Source organism: Mesoplodon bidens (assembly GCF_964165515.1).
Source record: "Mesoplodon bidens genome assembly, chromosome: 3".
Taxonomy (NCBI): Eukaryota; Metazoa; Chordata; class Mammalia; order Artiodactyla; family Ziphiidae; genus Mesoplodon; species Mesoplodon bidens.
In genome coordinates, this window is record NC_138178.1 from 99,758,003 (window position 1) to 99,777,488 (window position 19,486).

The following is a 19,486-nucleotide window of genomic DNA, read 5'->3' on the forward strand; positions in this document are numbered from 1 at the left end:
CTCCAGCATCTACCCTATCCTTCATCAGCTTTGAATAGTTGATGATTTCCCTAGAGTGAGCATCCCCTCATATGTTCTACTCGCCTTCTCTGCATGCTTTCTCTCTCCTTCACTCTACTAAATCTCCATGTTCTACTCGCCTTCTCTGCATGCTTTCTCTCTCCTTCACTCTACTAAATCCAATTTGTCCTTAAAGTCTAAATTCAGAGTTTAGTACTGTGAGGTTGTCTTGCGTAAATAAGCCTTTTTTGAGCCTGCCATTTTCCTCTTTGCCTCCTGGTATGTAGCACTTCTCACGCTATATAATATTTTTCTCTTAATGTTTATTATAAAGTTAAGGCATGTAATATGTAAAAACATAAATTCAAATACTATAAAATATAGTGAAAAATATTCCACTGACTCCAAGCTCCAGTTTTTCTGTCCTTTCCCAGAGCAACAACTCTTTTCTGCTCTAGGGTATCTTGTCAAAAACTTTTTTGCATATGTAAAAAATGTATAGGGGCTTCCCTGGTGGCGCAGTGGTTGAGAATCTGCCTGCCAATGCAGGGGACATGGGTTCGAGCCCTGGTCTGGGAAGATCCCACATGCCGCGGAGCAACTAGCCCCGTGAGCCACAATTACTGAGCCTGCGCGTCTGGAGCCTGTGCTCTGCAACAAGAGAGGCCGCGATAGTGAGAGGCCTGCGCACCGCGATGAGGAGTGGCCCCCACTTGCCACAACTAGAGAAAGCCCTCGCACAGAAACGAAGAGCCAACACAGCCATAAATAAATAAATAAATAAATAAAATTAAAAAAAAAAAAAAAAAAATGTATGCATGTGTTTATCCACTTTAACCTAAATTGGAGTATACTATGCACATTAGTCTCCATCTTCCATTTTAACACATGAAAATTCAGGTCATTTGTTTCCACATCATTGTGTTCTATTACATAAACATAAAACCTGTTCTTTATTGATAGATTTTATTCTTTACTGATCCCTTTCATGTCTTTTGCTGTTACAAATAATGCTAGAATGAACATTACTCTACATATAATTTTGGGCATGTATGAGTTTATCTATAGGATAAAATTCTAGAATGGACGCGCTGGGTCAAAAGTATATATGTTTTTAATTTTAATAGATACTTAAGAAATCCATTTCCAGTTATGGTGGAATAACTTGCATGAGATCAACTCTCCCAATCCAAACAACTAGAAAAGTGGTATGAAATTAAAACAAATTAATGTTGGAAGGCATTAGAGAATTACAAAAACTGAAATAATTTGAGGGGCCAGAATTCTAGAGAAGATGGAAGCCCTGAACGTTGCCTCTTCTTCTAATTCAAAAATGCTACATAAGTGCCAAGAAGCTGAGGAGAAAACTCCAGCTGAGAAGCTGACTTGGACTTTCAGCAGCTTCATAGTGCTAGGGAGACAAAAATTAGAATTCAGGGCAAACCAAAGTGGAATGGACCTGCTTAACCCTCCAAGCTTTCAGCTGGATTCCTACATGGACTCTAACTTAGGAATAAAGGCAAACCAGAAATAGTGCAGCCCTTGCAAATCCTTATATCCAACTTTGAGTCGTATCAATCCTAGAGTGAATTAAAGTGATCTGATCCTACTCTTATTGCCTATTTCTCTCTGGAGAAAAATAATGTGATTCAGAGCCTTAGATATAAAATATCTCACATACAGTTTTCAGCAGGCAGTCAAAAATTATCAAGCGTATCAGGAGACCTGAGAAGATAACAGAAACTAAGAAAAAAACACAAAATAGAAACAGTCCCAGAGGATATCTATTTAATCAGATTATCAGATGTAGACTTTAAAATGACTGTGGCATTGGGTGAGAAGATGAACTATTTCAGGGGATATTTGAAAGCTATATAAAATAATCAAACAGAATTCTGGAATTTAAAAATACAATACCTAAAACTAAGAACACAATACATGAGTTTACCCGTAGATTAGATACAGTTGTATAGACAATTAAAGAACTGGAAGGTAGGGCAATGTAAAATATCCAACCTGAAGCACAGAGAGAATAGAATGGAAATAGAGACAAGACTATGAGATGTAAGGAAGAGAAGTTTATCATAGATGTAACTGGAGTTGCAGGAGTGGAAGAGAGAAAGGAAAGAACAGAAGCAGCATTTGAAGAGATTTTAGGGCTTTGCTGTGATTATTTTTGCTGATTTTGACAAGTAGCTTCTCAGGATGGTTTAAAATTGCTCTAAAAGGGAGAGGTGAATATAAATGGATAGTTGTACATTTTGAACAGGAATTCTTTTCCCTGATAGTTATAGAAAATTATGCAAAGCAATCTGAGTGTCTTTTTCTCTGGCTTCTGCGTAGTCTAATCTGTTTATGTGGATTTTCTGTAAAGTGAGTACTTAATATTTATACAGTTAGAAATTTGTTTCTCAGCTCATTCACAACAGTTATCTGACACAATCCACATTTTAATTCAGACTGCCCAGGTTTTTTGCTCTCTTTTTGTTTCCTTTCATTTTTGCATATGCTCATAAAGGAGACTCAGTCAGTTGCCTGATGTACACATAGTACAGTGATTCTAATATAAAAGTGAATGAGGGGCTTCCCTGGTGGCGCAGTGGTTGAGAGTCCGCCTGCCGATGCAGGGGACACGGGTTCGTGCCCCGGTCCGGGTAGGTCCCACGTGCCGCGGAGCGGCTGGGCCTGTGAGCCGTGGCGGCTGGGCCCGTGCGTCCGGAGCCTGTGCTCCGCAACGGGAGAGGCCACAACAGTGAGAGGCCCGCGAACTGCAAAAAAAAAAAAAAAGGTGAATGAGTCATTTGTCAAACTCTATCTTCTTTCTGAATTTAGAAAGTTTTTTTTGTTTGTTTTTGGTTTTTTTGCGGTATGCAGGCCTCTCACTGTTGTGGCCTCTCCCGTTGCAGAGCACAGGCTCCGGACGCGCGGGCCCAGCCGCCATGGCTCACGGGCCCAGCCGCTCCGCTGCACGTGGGACCTACCCGGACCGGGGCACGAACCCGTGTCCCCTGCATCGGCAGGCGGACTCTCAACCACTGCGCCACCAGGGAAGCCCTAGAAAGTATTTTTTTTAACTTATTATCTAGGACTCTCGTCTTCTGCATCATTGTCTAAGACAAATCAGATTTTAAGGAATACCTGTATCTCCTTATCTTTATGAATAATGTGATTAACCTCATTAAGTGATTTTAAAGATCAACCACATGTTCATTTTTCAACTTGTTGGCACAACTCTCATGAATAGTCAAGGAGTCCAAAAGAAGGGGAGAAAACAGACAACCTTTGAACTTGCAGGGGTGGGAGAGAAAGAGGTTAGGTAGAGGAGCCCAGTGTGTTTACCTGCCTCAGATCCCCTGAGCCACTTTTTATGTACTGTGTAATGTGGGTTGACATGACTTATTAACCGTAATGTCAATTTTGCTAATATATTAATCTTTGAATATATTGCTATATTCAAGGGTTCATATTTTTAAGTTAGGGAATTTTTGCATATTACAATGATTTCCCATGCAGGAATTAATATTTAATTGTGAGAATTACAGAGAAGTTGGTGGCAAGAGTTGTGGAGAGAAGATGATACCTTTGAGCAAGAGTCCTTTCATACTTCATTCAGATCCCATAGGGTAAGAGGCAGTGTGGGATAGCAATCAGCAAGTTACCTGTGTACCTAGGAGCCCAGGTGTGAATCCTACCCCTGACTCTACTGCTTACCTGAACCATTGATCTAGTTAGTTTCCCATATATAAAATGGAAGTAATAATAATGAAATGATATATAAAGTACTTAGCTCAGCATCTGGCAATGTTAAATGTTAGCAATGTTTACTATTATGAGTAAAATTTATAATGTTAAATGTTAGCAATGTTAGCAGTGTTTACTATTACGAGTAAAATTTGCCGTTACTAAAGAATGTTAACAATGTTTACTATTAAATGTTAGCCGTGTTTACTATTATGAGTAAAATTTGCCATTACTAAAGAATAATTTGGAAACTTTTCTGCCTTACAAAATACACAGAGAACTGGGTAGACACTATAATTGGGGTCACATTTAAAACTCTCAAGGGATTTTTAACTGGCGTATATCAACATGTGAGGCAGCAATCCTAACAGAAAAATGGCAAAAGCTGTGGAGAAACAGTATACAGAAGAGAATGTCTTAAAACCTAATACAGATGGAAGAGATGCTCAAACTGATTTAGTATCAGAGAAGTACAAATTAAAGCAACAGTGGGATGTTACTTGTACCAGTTTGGCAAAAATGCGAAAGCTGGATAATGCCAGTTGTTGACAGGTGGGGATTTATAGAACCCCTCTAAGAATGTGGACAGGTACTACCATTCTAGAGGGCAATATTGTAATACCTAGATTAAATGTCCCTATACACCTTGATGAAGCAAATCTCCTGTCAGTCCCTAAGGGGACATGAGTGAGACTAGTCCTTTGCAGGGTTAGTTTTGATGGTGTTGGGTTGGGGTTGTTGGAGGCAACATGGATGCCATTCCCGGGAGAGCTTTTAGTTAAAACGTGGTAGGCACACCTTACAAACTACAGATTTACAGTTAAACAAATATATTCAATGTGCGAATGGCAGCAAAGTGCTGAATGAATAAAGGCAACATTGAGATAAATTTAAAATATAGTATACATTTAAATACATTTAAATAATACATTTTCAAGGACATAGACAAGAGATACACATGGAATACTTTTAAATATTTGCCTGTGATAAGGAAAAAAAATGGGGATAAAGAATAGAGATAAACAGGAATTTTTATTTTTTATTCCTTATTGAAGTATAGTTGATTTACAATATTATGTAAGTTACAGGTGTGCAGTATAGTTATTCACAATTTTTAAAGGTTACACTCCATTTATAGTTATTATGAAATATTGACTATATTTCCTATGCTGTACAATATATCCCCATAGCTTAGTTTATACATAATAGTTCGTAGCTCTTAATTCCCCACCCCTATGTTGCCCCTCCCCCTGTCCCTCTTCCCACTGGTAAATAAATGGGAATTTAAAAAATATATATATAAGAATACCTGACTATTGCTGAAAATTTGAGATATGATAAAGTATAGGGTAGCAAATAAAAAGCATAGTTCTTCTGCCCCATGATGCACACTGCTATGTTGGTGGATTCCATGTTGTTTTATTGTACACACACTGTTCATTGTACACACAAGCTCATGTCATTAAATACTTGTACATATTGTATTTACATAATTTGGTTCAACTATACATACAGTTTGTTTCGTTTTTTTCTCCTAATATTATGCTGTGTTTATTTTCCCACATAACTAAATCTATTCGAAAATACATTAATTAATGGCTGTGTAGATTCCATTATATTTATATTCCACATATGAATATAGCATAGTGAATTTAACAAGTTATCTCTTGTTGGGAATATTTCTTTCTAAATTATAAATAATGTTATTTATTTTTAAATTATTATAAATAATTTTGTGATTATTATCTTTCCTAATAAATCTTCATGTACATTTCTGATTATTACTTTCTTTAGATAAATCCCTAGGAATGTAATTTCTGGGTCAAAAAATACAACAACTTCAAGGCTTATACATTTATTACTCTAAATTAACTATGGAATCATTTTAGTCATTGATTCTTAAATTTCTACAGGTTCCTAAAATTATCATCTGAACAATGGAGTTAAAAATCATTTTATCTTTTGTGCTTTTTTTCCCCCAGGATTATTTTCTCACTATTCAAAAAAAGGAGATGAATTTTAATATGAAAATTACATCAAATTTTAAAGGTTTTGGGCTGTTATTTAAATGTTTGTTAAGAGTCTTCCTATTTTGTGATATCTTACAATGTTTGTCAAAGTTAATACTCTCAAATGGTCCTTCAAACTTTGCTATGGGAAGCAACCCTCTGAGTCTTTCCTGCCTCTCACTCATTTCACCATTTCACTTTCATCTCTTATAGTTGATTTTTACCTCCATGTCTATGTATTACTTCATGATTTCCCCCAATTCTAGAACTATTTGTTGACTTCTCACTCTAGATTATACAGATTTAGCTATCTTTACTCCCTTTGCCTCCATCACATATGTGTACTCTTTCCCTCATTCCATCTTCCCATACAGTTATATTGCAATTCCAGTTGGATGAATAGTCAGTGTTTAAATTATGATAACTATGAAAATTCAAAACACAGCTGAGTTAGATAATAAACTCTGGTAATAAACCTTTCCTGTACAACTTTTTATTTTTTCATTTGAATTAATAATTGTCTTGTTTTATTCACTTATTTAGTATTCCATGTACCAATCACTAATTCAGTACTGTACTCACTGCCAATTTTCTAGTCTCTTAGCCAGATGTTCAGACATGTTAAGTAGTTTCTCAGTTTCCTCCTCCTGAAGTCATTTCCAGCGCCCTCTGGCCTGTATGTAATCTGGGCCAGTTTCCTTCTGTGTTACAAGGCTGTCATCCTATCATCTCCTCATAATCCTGGAGACCGCTTTACCTTTCTTCTTTGTTGAAGCCCTCATTTCCTGGATCCAGCATCTTCCTTTTTCTTTGTTTTATTCTCATTTTTGTGAAGCACATTCTCTATAAGATTTTAATAAATGGTCCACAGAAGGTAAGTGTTTTGAGACACTGTGCATAACTATAAATGTCTTCATTCTTTCCTTGCATTTGACTGGCTCTTCAGCAGGTCATAAATTCTATTTTTGGAATATTTTCCCTTCTGGATCTTGATAGTATTGCTTCATTCCCTTGCAGCTTGGTATATGCTGTTGAGAAGCCTAAAGTCATTCTAATTCCTGACTATTTGTATGCAACCTTATTTATTTCTCTCTCCATCTCTCTGTAAGAGTATGTAAGATATTTCTATTGCCCCAAGAATTGTAAAGTCTTATGTGCTGTGTCTTGGGTGTGCATATTTTTATCCATTGTGCTGAGACAGGTAGAATTTTCAGCTTGAAAATTTCAGTTCTGGGAAATTTCCTTGAATTACTTCACTGGTGTTAACCTCCCCTTTGTTTTCGCTTCTTTGAATTCCTATTATTTAGATGTCTTTTAATTTTTACCTACATCATTTTTCCCCTTTCTGGGAGACTTTCTCAATTTTACCTTCAAAATTTTTAATTGAGTTTTTTCATATCTTATCTTTAATTTCTAAAAGCTTATTTTTGTTCTCTGAATGTTCTTTTTTTAATCTATAATACTTTATCCTTATTACAATTTTTCTTCTCTCCTGCATAGTCCTTTTTCTCCATTGTTTACTTTGGTGTCTCTAACTTTCATTTTAGAGATGTTTCTGCTAATCTTTGGTGTTCTACTCATATTTAAGAGTAGGGACCTAAAATTTTTGTGGTAAGCACTAAGTGTGTGGATAGAGCTTTGTGACCTTGAGTTTCACTGTAGGGAAGTATATCTAGGTCATTTAATCTGAGCTAGTTAGATTTCAAAGAAAAGGATTCTCCAGTCTGCTCTTGAAGTGAGCGAATGCTGCAGGTTTTTTTGTTTGTTTGTTTTGTTTTCTGGGAGTTGAACAAGGAAAACGGCTAGAGGTCTCAGAATCTTGTGTGCATACATTAACTGAATCCCTCTGTTTTTATTATAGTACCTCTGCCCTCAGCTGTATCTCTTTTCTCCCAGGCTAGTTCCTCTGTCTCACCCTCTGCAGAGAATAAACCTTCAATGTTCTGCCAGGGTGGAGGAGAGGCAGTTGCCAGCCTAGAGTGGAAGGATCTGGGGATCTGACTGCTTGTTAAACACACTGCCAATCAACCCTTCTTATTTTGGTGTCCTTTTCACATTTTCCCTTTACTTCCAGAGGTACCCAGTGCCACCAACGCATTACCTTATTGTTTTAGAGGAAGGAGTTATTTTACTGTGTAAATTGGTTTGGTCCTCTGCATTCTGCACTGGCGGTCAGCCTAGGATCCAGTGTTCTTGGTTCTATTAAATTTATTGATCCTGTCACTTGCTCTCTGCTTTTCTGCGTCTTTTTGAGTTTATGCCATTTTATGAAATACCTCCCATGAAGGTTTTAGAAGGTGGTGGGAGTAGATGCATGGATTCAATCCACTGTCTTTACCAGAAGCAGTTACTCTTTAATCAAGATATTTCTTAAGATCATCCAAGTAAAAGTTGTCTGCTAAATGGAAGAATGAAACCATATTATATAAAATTTGTGAATATATAGAATTGGTTGCTTTTTCCAGAACTATTCACATAGAATTGGGAAATTGGACTTCTAGCCTTGAGTCAAAGGTAAGTAGATATGTACTTACTAAGGAGTGTGCCACTCAGCTAGGTGCTATAAGAGCTAAAGCCAGATATGGGCAATGCTGATTTCAAACTTAAAGCTCTATTTCAAGTTCTGTTTTATATGAGTTAGCTTGTCTTCCTTATGGGTTTGACAAAAGAAGAATTTATAATCCCAGCTACCTATCACTTAAAAAGCAAAAGATAAAGAGAATTTCACTAAAGTTGATTTGATAGTGTGGGTGAGAGAGACAGAATTTTAAGCCTTGTTCCCTGTACTGCTAACTTTATGGGAAAGAACACCTTTAACTGACCTTGAACGTCAAGAGGAGGTAGAACTTCCTTGAGGGGAGATTTTGAATTTTGAATATAACTGAGTTGGAAGGATATGTGGAATTTTATGGTTGAGTCCAGTGACTATCATAAATATAAATTACAAGGTGTATTAAAATGTATTCTAAAAAGAGTAAAAAATATGTACCATAGAATTTCAAAGAAAATTATATGTTGTTGAGAGAATTCTGAGTAAATTCAGAGATAAATTGACAGCCATACTGGACTTTAAGAATGGATAGGATTTTTGACTGGCTGAACTGGTTGGAGTATATTTTGAGTACTGGGAGAGGAAGCTGAAAAAAGAAGTCAAAGCCATATTGTGAGAGATTTTGAATACTGAAGTGTGGATTTAATTACCTAAACAATGAGGACTAACTGCAGGATTTAGAGGAAGGGACTAAAATTCTGAAAGGTGTAGTTTAAGGAATTTGACCTGGCAGTAGTGCCCATTAATAGCTGTAGTTAAAGAGAAGAGGTGAAGTTCCTCCATACTTAGTGGCTGTTCTAATATATGACCTTGAACCTGTCCCTCACATTTCTCTGATTGTGTTTTATAGAACTCTTAACTGCCAGTGTCATGTGGTACTAATAGAATTGAGTGATAAGTATTTGTAAGGACTTCTTAGGTGCTCAGTTCTATGCTGGCTTCTATAAGGGGTACAAAGTAAGTCAAAGAGTTATTTTTCATGGAACTTAGAGTTTTGTAAATGAGGGGAGGACTCTAATAACTTGGATCATATAAAGCCAAATTGGTATTTACTATAAATGTAATTGGGACCTAAGAGATGTTAGATGACCACATGACCTAGAGTAGCTGAAGGCGATGTCATGGAAGCCTCAGCACTTAAACTGGTCTGAAGGATGGATGAAATTTACATGGGTGGTGGCAACAAAGTGAATCAATATGAAGAAGATTCCTTGGCAAGAAGACATGCAGGGACAATGAGGAACTTGGTTTAAATGAAACTAAGAGCTGGTATTGGTAGATTAATAAGGAAAAGGTGAGGTGGGAATTTAGGACCCAATCATAAAGGGCCTTGAGAGATGGACCAAGCGATTTGGGATAAGAAATAGCAAGATATAGAAGGCTCATCAACAGGGATTTATATTTTTAAAATATATCTCAGGAAATTTAGTCTGGCAGTAGTCTTAGATTGGGAGTAGAAGAAATTGGAAATGAAAGAGTCTAAGGTGCTCTTATAGGAAACAGGTGTGAGGGCTTAGAGCATGAAATAGCTGACAGTAGGGATGGGGAGAGAGAGAACAAAACTAAAAGAAAGATTTTGATAGAAGAATGAAAAAGAAATTAGCACCAAATGGCCAGAAGCTGGAAAAGGAAGAATCAAAGATTAATCCACACGTAATGATTGGGGAAATTAGAAGCACACATTTTTGCAGAGGAGAGCAGGGTTGAGAAAGAACATGACAAGCTTGGTCCTAAACATACTGAGTTTTAAATTATAACATATAAACCAAAGGCAAATGTTTTTAAACTATGAGGTTGGCACACAATTGAGATGTTCAGGCTAAAGACTAAGGTTTGTTATTTATCAGAGCCAGGACACAACTTTAAATGCTGGGTTTGTTTAGTTCTAAGCTACATAACCTTTGCAAATCAACCTAGTTTTCACCTGTGGAAAAGGGAAAAAATAAAATTAGTAGCCATTTCATTGAGTATATATTATGTGCTGTGTAGTATATTAGACTTTTTTTTTCACATGGTTTTATTACTGAAAACAGCACTCCTATGAGTTAGATGCTATTGTCATCTCCATTGTACAGATCAGTAATCTGAGGCTCCAAGAGTTTGCATGACTTAAGATCATGTAGCTACAAAGTGACAGAGCTAGGATTTGAACCAAGGGCAGTGTGTCTCCAAAGCTACTGCTTTTAATCAGTTATGCAATGCTGCTTTCACCGTGCCTCACTACAATATGTGCTTTACCTAGTTTTATAGTTAAGCTGTGTGTTTACTAAGTGCTTACTAAGCGCCATACTCTGTGCTAAGTGCTTTTTATGCATTATTTTATTTAACCATCTAACAAGCCTATGACGTTGCTACTACTAATGTTTACATTTTACAGATGAGGAATCACGTAGAGGGTGAGTTACTTTTCCAAAGTCACAGAGCTGGGAAGTTGCAGAATTGGAATTTATGCTTTAAGTCTATCTGATTTCAGAGCCTATGCTCTTTTTTATTCTTAAAAGTCATTTTGAAGATTAAATAAGATAATTTCATCATTTTATTAACTTTAAGGCATAAAGCAAATTGTCTTTAATTAGTAGTGACAGTGTTCATATTTGCAGCAGCAGAATAACATAAAGGTGATGGTTGAACCCATGGACTGCATAAGCTATCCAAGGGGATGAATTGATAAAGAAGACTATAGAGAGAATCATGAGGGCTATTTATAATTTAGGAGCAGCAGGAGGGAAAGGAGTTGGAGAAGGCTAGCAATAACTTAGAAAATACAGTAACATGGAAGCCTAAGGAAAATAATCACAAAGATTTGAGACACCAGTTGTATCACATGCTACATAAAATTTGAAAAAGATAAGGTCATTAGACAGTGTCCCAGCACATTGCTACTTATACTAAAAACCAGTAAACAGGACCACCATCCATCCAGTTTCGCAATGCAGAACTCTGGGAATTTTTCTTACTTTTTTTAAACTTTCTTCACTTCTCCAGTCACTTATTTCAGCCTAGAAAATCTCTCTCAAAATATCTGCCCTCTCCTCTCCATCCTCACTGCTACTTCTCCAGTTCAGGAAAGCTTTACCTCCTGCCTAGATTCCTCCAGCAACTTCTCAGTTCCTTCTGCTTCTTGACTTACTGCCCTCCAGCCCGTTCTCCACTGTGCAGCCAGAATGATGTTTCTAAAAGACAAATGAGATCAGGTCAGTTTTCTGTTTAAAACATCCTCATGGGTTCTCAATGACCTGAGGATAATAACTTAGTATGGCATATGAAGCCCCATAACATCTGTCCTCTTTCTAGTTTTTCAGCCTCACCTCTCCACTATTACTCATCTAGTTATGTTTCAGCTATGCCAAACTTACTTCAGTTTCTAGTACCCATCGTGCGCTCTGGGACTTAACACATGCTGTTCCTTCTGGAACAGTTTTCTTCTCTCCTGCCTTCTCTCTCTCTCTCCCCTCACCCTCTCCCTCTTTCTCTTTCCCTCTCTCTCTCTCCAGACTTTCCTGGTTAACTCATCCTTCAGATTCTTTGAGAAGCCTTTTGAGTTCCTTCCAGTTAGGTCCCCTGCTTTATACTCCCACTGCATCTCATGCATCTACCAAAGCAATCCCTACCCTTTATTGTAATTGCTTATTTAACTTTATGTCTGTACCTCCAGACAGTAAGCTGTTTTATGCAGAATTTATGTCTGCTCCTATTGTTATCCCCAGCACTTAAAACAATGCTAGACCTACCGTAGACATTCAATAAATACTTCTTTAATAAGTGCTATGAATGAATATGTGCAGCATGAAATTATTTTGTATGTTAAATACATCATTTATATAATGAAATTGTGGTGAGTTTTTTAAACCTCATGGTTTTCTCTAGGTGGTAGGAGGGATGAGGGAAGTGCAATTTCATTTGGCCTTTTCTTTTTTTTTGTCAGTTTTAAGATTAGTAACAGGAAATGAGGTAGGTTTAAAAGAAAAAATATCTTGATTTAATAAGAATTTCTCACAATTATGGTTATTACAGTCTTTTAAAGGGATAAAAAAATTAAACAGAGAAATCATGATGCCCATAACCTTTTCAGTTCAATAATTAGTAGAGTTCAAATGGAGTTATTATGAATATGAATATTTATCTGTATGAATAAATGTGCCAGAAAAAATAGAATCATATAAGTAATTTCCTTTTCATTTACTACGAATTCACTTTTTAAATGCTCAGACTCCAAGGCATTCTTATAAGCCATGAAATGACCCAAGTCAGCCACATCTGTTCAAAATGTGTTTTAGAAAGCTTATCTTAGCAATAGTTAGTTGTAAAATTAATGTTCACCTTCCATAAAAATTTTATCCAAAAGAGAACACAGCACAATTTAGATATATGTGAAGCAAGGAATATACTTGTATACAATGGAAATTGTAATATGAAATAAGTAAAAAATGATATTACTTTATCAAAAATAATTTAACTGGTTAGAAAACAGCAACATATTTCTTTTCAGCTGGTCAAGATCCTTTTGAAATTTTATTTTATTTTATTGATTGTGTTAGCTTTATACCTTTGTATTTATACAAAGGATGGAACAAGTTTGATGTCACACAAAATAACAGCTGTATTAATCATATCCAATAGCCATCTGATCTGAATCTTTTTCTATATAACATTCCCCAAATGGTTAAAAACAGGGGGAAAAATAGTGACATCCCTGATTCAGTGGGTAATGAGATAAGAAAAACATTGACAACCATGTGTAAATTTTATTCAGTTTTAGAGTTCCAAAAATAGAAAATTTTTATCCTATTTCTAACGATATAGAAAAAGCAATTAGTAACTTTCTCCTGATGCCGAAAGCTCAGCTTCTCTGTACACTAGTGCCGAATCAAATCTCGGAGACAGAGATTTGGGTGAAGTAGAAAAGGATAGCTTTATTACTTTGCCAGACAAAGGGAGACACAGTGGGCTCCTGCCTCGAAAAACTATGTGTCCCAACTTGGAGAGGATAGTGAGAAGTTTTATAGTAGTGGTTCAAAGAGGGCGTGATCAGCTCGTGGACATTCTTCTGATGGGTTGGTGGTAAGGTAAGTAGGAGTCAGCCTCATCAACCTTCAGGTTCCAACTGGTCTGGGGTCTGCATGCTTGTGGGCAGCATACCATCAGTAACCGTTAACTTCTCCCACCTGGAGGGGGTTTCAGTATCTGCAAAACAGCTCAAAGATATTATTGTGTGTATCCTTTGATGGGGAACCAGGACCTTGTGCCAAGGCTGCACTATTGTTTCTCTTGACTGTTTTGTTTCTCCCTTGTCTCATATCCCCTCCCTTCCCTAATTAACAACTGCTTGAGTCTGCGTGTTGGAACTCAGGGAAGGTCATGGAGGCTGAGTGAAGGCTATTTCCTGTAATCACAGAAATGGGAGACACAGAAAGGCTTTGTGCCCAGAAGGCCCACAGGGCCCTGCTCGGTATCACTCCTCCCTTTTACTTGATAATTCTGTTTGAGAATGGTTTACTTTCTATCTGAAACTATAGCTGTCAGTACATGCCAATTGGACCCTTTTCTGGGAGTATACAGGGTATCTGAACCATGGAGAAGACAGCCATTTGGTCATTGTGTACTATGTGCTACACACTGCTAGGAAAAAATTATGAGAGGGTTTAAGAAATTTAGAAACTTATAGTCTCATGAGAAACATTTAAATTCAAGGGGTACATAGTAATGCAATACAGAAATATGTCACAAGGCAGCATAGGACAATCCCACAGGCAGTAATAAGAGTGATTTCTATAAGTTGAAGAGAAGGAAATTGCCTGTTGGGGGTTATGTTTATCACATTATATTTCACTTTTTAAGATTTAATCTTTTGGGGTTTTTTTTCAGCCAGTCAAGATTCTTTTGAATCTTTATTTTACTTTATTTTCCCATTCAGTGTATTAGCTTTATGTCTTGGTATTCTTGTGAATGATGGGACCAACTGGCTGAAGTCTTTGACTCTCAGTTTACAGAGCTTGATTTCCATTGAATAGGCAATGGTCAAACACCAAAAGTTTTTGAGTGGATGAATGCCATCTCATATTGTTAAGGAAAGTTAGTGTGTTGATAACATGTAGTGTAGATTGGGACGGGTGAATATAAAGCAGGAAGACAAGAGATGATTGTAATAGTTCAAGTGCAAAGTGATCAGTAAGGATGTTAGAATGGAAGGGAGTGTGTACATTTTCTCATTCACTGCCATATGCCTAGTGTATAGAAGAGCATCTGGCACTTAATAAGTACTGAGTGAATATTTGTAGATTCAGTGAATGAATTCATGAAAATTTTAAAATGTAGGCTGTGTGGCAGAAGGAAAGGAAGGAATTAAGTTCTACTCCAGTATTTTAAGCTTGATTGAACAGAAATTGGGCAGGGAGAGATGGTTTTGAGGAAAAAATAAAGAACTGTGTTTTATTCACGTTGAAGTAAGACAACAATGCTCCCAAGTAAAACACTCAATAAACGTTTGTTATAGGGGGAGCGAATACATGGGAGAGAGGTTGATGGCTGGGGTTTTCACTTCGAGAGCCATTTGCAGTAGAGGTAATAGATATAGTAGGGGTCATGGTCCTCAAAGATGGGAGTATATAGATAAAGAGCAGAAGGTCCAAGGGAATAACAAATTAATAGAGAAAAGATAACATATGTCGACTGCTTCCTGTGCACTAGGCACTGGGTTAAAAGCTTTGTACGTATTATATCTTCTAATACAACATCCCCCGAAGGGCAGGTATTACCTAGGGAAATGGAAATTCAGAGAACTTAATCAATTCATCCCAGGTCCAGTACTCAGTAAGTGCTGGGGCTAGAATATGAACCTACAGCTGTCTATCCCTAGTTTTCCAACTGTGCTAAAATTACTCTCTGTTCATAAATTTTGTCTATCTTTTCCAATAAATCTTTAATGTATTTATAGTAGTTATGTTTAAAGTCCTTATTTACTGGGTTCAATATTCGGTTAATGCATGGGTCTGTTTCTGTTTTGTTTGCTTTTCTCTTGATTACAGGTCACATTTTTAACTTTTTCACTGTTCATCTAATTTGTTTTATATATAGTATGCTAGATATTGAATAAAAAAGAACAGTAGAGACTGAAGTAAATATTCACTTCAGAAAAGTCACACCCCTTCCTCTGTCTGACAGCTAGTTTGTGGTGTTTATTCTCTTTAGTCTAATCTCCAGTCGAGCTGGGTCTGGTTTGGGTTGTTTCAGTTTGCTATGTGTTTGAAATGTTTTGAAAGCAGGATAAGGTCTCTCCCTTTATCAGGGCATGTGATCTGTGCTCCAGTGAGTCTAGAGGTCTCTCTCTCTTTTTCCCCCCTACCCTGTCCCCCTGCTTTAAAGTCCTGCTACCAGTTTGTTTGTTTGTTTGTTTGTTTGTTTGCCTTTTCAAGAGCTCACTGCTCTTTGCTTTTCCCTCTCTCCTCTCTGGCTTTCCAAGTCTTGGCTGAAATCTCTCTGTCTTCCTGCCCTGTCACCAGTCCTTGGTACAGTGAAAGTTCAGTAGAAAAGACTTGATGGGCAGGTGTTCTCAAAGGAATCTCTCTCCCCTTTTCTGCCCTGGCCCTAGCTCTCTGCATGTAGCTACTGTGTACACTTAGTTAAGCTGTGAAAAAGAACTGGCAGGCTATACACACTCCCTGGGTCTCCTCAGGACTCTAATAATCCATCACAGAAGTCCACAGATGGCCATAAGAGTTTGGCTTTTTGTATATGCTGATAGACGTCCCTCATCTATGGAGGTTTGCTTCTACTCTGTCTGTTCCCCCATTAGGAAAATGACCATGGATCTTCACTCATCTAGGAAAGGCTTACCCTGATCTTCAGTTAGTTCATCCAGACTTCTTTGCATTCTCGGATCTCTGTAGGTAAAACACAAAGGCATGGTTTTGTAGCCTATCTGGCATTTTTTGGTGTTATGGTGGTAACAACTGTCTACTTCCACTTTTTACATACTAACTGAAACTATTTAACAATGTTTTAATCATTAATGGACATTAGACCTTAATGGTCAAATAGCAATATGAAAAATATTTTTTATTTTTCAATATAGATTGCTATTGTTTGTACTTAAATTATGGAAAGAATCATGATAATTCAGTGAGAAACTAAACCTTAGAAAAACTGTTACCTATTAGTATTTTCAATTACAATGAAATTGACAGAGAAACTTAATCAAAGTGAACTGTAAAAACTGTATTTGGAGTGATTAAGTGCTGGCATACAATAATGCTAATTTTGAGTTGAAACCCAAACACAGACCTGAAACATGTTAGAATAAAGTTGCTACTTTCTGTCAATAGTGTAGATATGAGTAACACTGGCCTACATGTTTTAGAAAAGTAAATTGAATATTGTGTACCACAAATATGTCTCTGGAATGTACACATCTGAATTCTCTACTTACCTAAACTGACCCTTTTTTTATCACATGCATACATCATGCTTTTGTGCTACCAGGATGTTGATTTCTAACAGGGTGCTATGTCTTAGATAAAGAAAATGGCTTAAAGAAAGTGGCTAGCATAAACTTTGCTTCTGGAGGTCTCTCAGGACATCAAAGGGACTTGGAACTGGCTAAAAGTTAGCCAATAAAGATCGAATTTTCTAAATACTTGCGTCTACTAGAGCTTGAAGCTAGTAGAGTTTAGAGGGGCTGCAAAAGACCTCCTAAGGATTCACAGACTACTTCTTGGTTCACCAGCCATAAAAACCACTGGGCTCTTTACCCAAATTTCTTGACTTGGAATCTGTGTCCATGCTGGTGAACCAGTAGTAGTGGGGAGAAGAGATTGCACATATTATTTATAGAAGCGACATCAATGTTTCATCATATTGTGGTATTAAAATATAAGGTGCAGTATATTTAGGAAGCTTCCGGAGACCAGGGACATTGTCTTGTTTACTTTTGGATCTTTTTCATCTAGCAAGACCTGCCAAATAATCACTGTTAAATAAATATTTGTTGAAGAACTGATTGGATGAATATTATGGAAATATTTTACATGAACTGGAAATATCACTGGATGCATCCATATTTTAGATTTCCTAGTACTATGTTGGATTAACATAGCAGCTTGCATTACTTTTACTAGGGACTAATAGAAGGATATCAATAGGATAACAGCCATGCCAACTTTAATTTTTAAAAATCCAAGGGCTTCCCTGGTGGCGCAGTGGTTGAGAGTCTGCCTGCCGATGCAGGGGACGCGGGTTTGTGCCCCGGTCCGGGAAGATCCCACATCCACGGAGCGGCTGGGCCCGTGAGCCATGGCCGCTGAGCCTGCGCGTCTGGAGCCTGTGCTCCGCAACGGGAGAGGCCACAACAGTGAGAGGCCCGCATACCGAAAAAAAAAAAAAATCCAGTTATTCTTTGGTGGTAGATTATAGAAATTTTGCAAAACTTCAGTGAAACATTTTCTAATAAAAGGAAGCCAGTGATTGTTAAGGTATACTCCCACATAAGAAGACTGTCCATAAAGGTGAGAGTAGAAGGTTCACTTGGTAGACAGTTGCTAGAATGGGAAGACCAGTGAAGGGAGATCAGCACAGAAGGGGTTGGGCACCAGCTGACAGAACAAGGAAACACCCCTGAAATCCACATCCCATTATTATTCCTACATTTTTTATTGCAAAGCAGACATTAATTTAATTTGGTTTGCTACGGTAATGTATTCCTGTTATCTGCTCTCATAAGGACCAGCTGCCGTAATCCTGCCTTGCTGATTCCCTACTTCATTTATCTACTTTGCTCTTGTGAGTTCTTATAGAAAATGCCACCCCATTTTCTTTCCTTCACTTTTCTTGCTGTTGGGCTTTACAGGTCATCCACATTACTATTGATCCTTAGAGGGAGTGGTAGAATTTTCATAGATGTGTGCTTTAAATCCCGAAGGGCACGTAGTCAGTAGTTGAAATGTAATGGATTTGGGAGGTAGCACAACCACAAAAATAACCAAATAAATAAATGTGTAACTGTGCAGGTAAAACCGAAGACTTAGACCACAGCCCCAGCACTGGCAGTAACAGAGAACATCAATGGAGTCGCTCTTCCTTTGGGCTATGAGGACTTTGGGCTGGGAGAGACTGTAAGCAGGGAAAGCTATGAAATTCAGAATGAAGGAGATGGAATCATAGTGGTAAAGCCTCCGCACAAGAGCAGAAAGATTCTATGGCACAGCCAGTGAGAGTGCTCCCCAGCACTGATTCCAGCCATGTACCAACTAGATAAGAGATGATTTTACTCTCAGTATCAGGATCATTTAAATAACACAGCTTATATTCAATGCAAAGCACAGGGAATTTTTTTGTTTCTTTGCTTATTTTTTTTGTGTTTTAATTTCAGGTTTAATCAGACAACATTATAAGCTATCCCAACCTTTCTGGGAGTTATACTTTCCTCGGGCTTATCTGCAGCGTTGGAACTTCATTAGTTCTTGATACCCTTGGAACTTCACTATTAATAATAACCTTAAGCATAATAACCATGTTCATGACTTCTTTGTGTGCGCAGGCCCAAGGAAAGGCCTTAGATTACATTCCCTGTGTCTCTGAGAAATGCTCTAAAGACAACCTTTTTTTCCCTTCTACATATAGGTCAAAGGGCAGGGGAAAGCACAGTTTGGCTGCTTATATTCTCATTTACTATGTAATTACTTAATATCTTTCCTCCTTAGCCTCCCTTTGAAGCTAAAGCTAGTGGCATTCCTAAACTTTATAGTAATCTTTAAGCTTTCTCATTATACACAAAAATGTTGGTCCCTTACATCTTTTTATAAGGTTTTGGTGATTATTAAAAATGCTATGCTTTATGATAACATTTTTCATATGGTTTTAAACACATATTTTAAGCAGAAATATACAGTTATTTTCCTGTAGCTCACCATCTATTTTGGAATTAAAGTTTCTGGCATGGATATTTTTTAGGACAAAATAAGTTAAGTGAGCATTTTTGCTAACTAATTTTAAGATTCCTGTTTCTTTCTTTTTCTTTTTTTCCCCTATTTTCAGCTTTCTAAGAAGTACGGAGTCCATGTTTGTGGAGAAGGTGGAGAGTATGAAACGTTCACTTTGGATTGCCCTCTATTTAAGAAGAAAATAATTGTGTAAGATATCATTTCAGCATTTTCTTCCCCTTCCTCAAATTTAAGTGATGGAAGCAACATAA

The 19,486-nt window shown here is 37.2% G+C and overlaps 1 protein-coding gene across 1 annotated transcript in view; it reads left to right on the forward strand.

Moving 5' to 3' along the window:
* DPH6 (diphthamine biosynthesis 6) overlaps positions 1-19,486 on the forward strand; it is a 177,494-nt gene that overhangs the window by 148,493 nt on the left and 9,515 nt on the right. Inside the window, exon 7 of the mRNA XM_081228076.1 lies at positions 19,330-19,424. Coding sequence (XP_081084202.1) covers positions 19,330-19,424 — 95 coding nt within the window. The remainder of the gene's footprint in view (positions 1-19,329; positions 19,425-19,486) is intronic.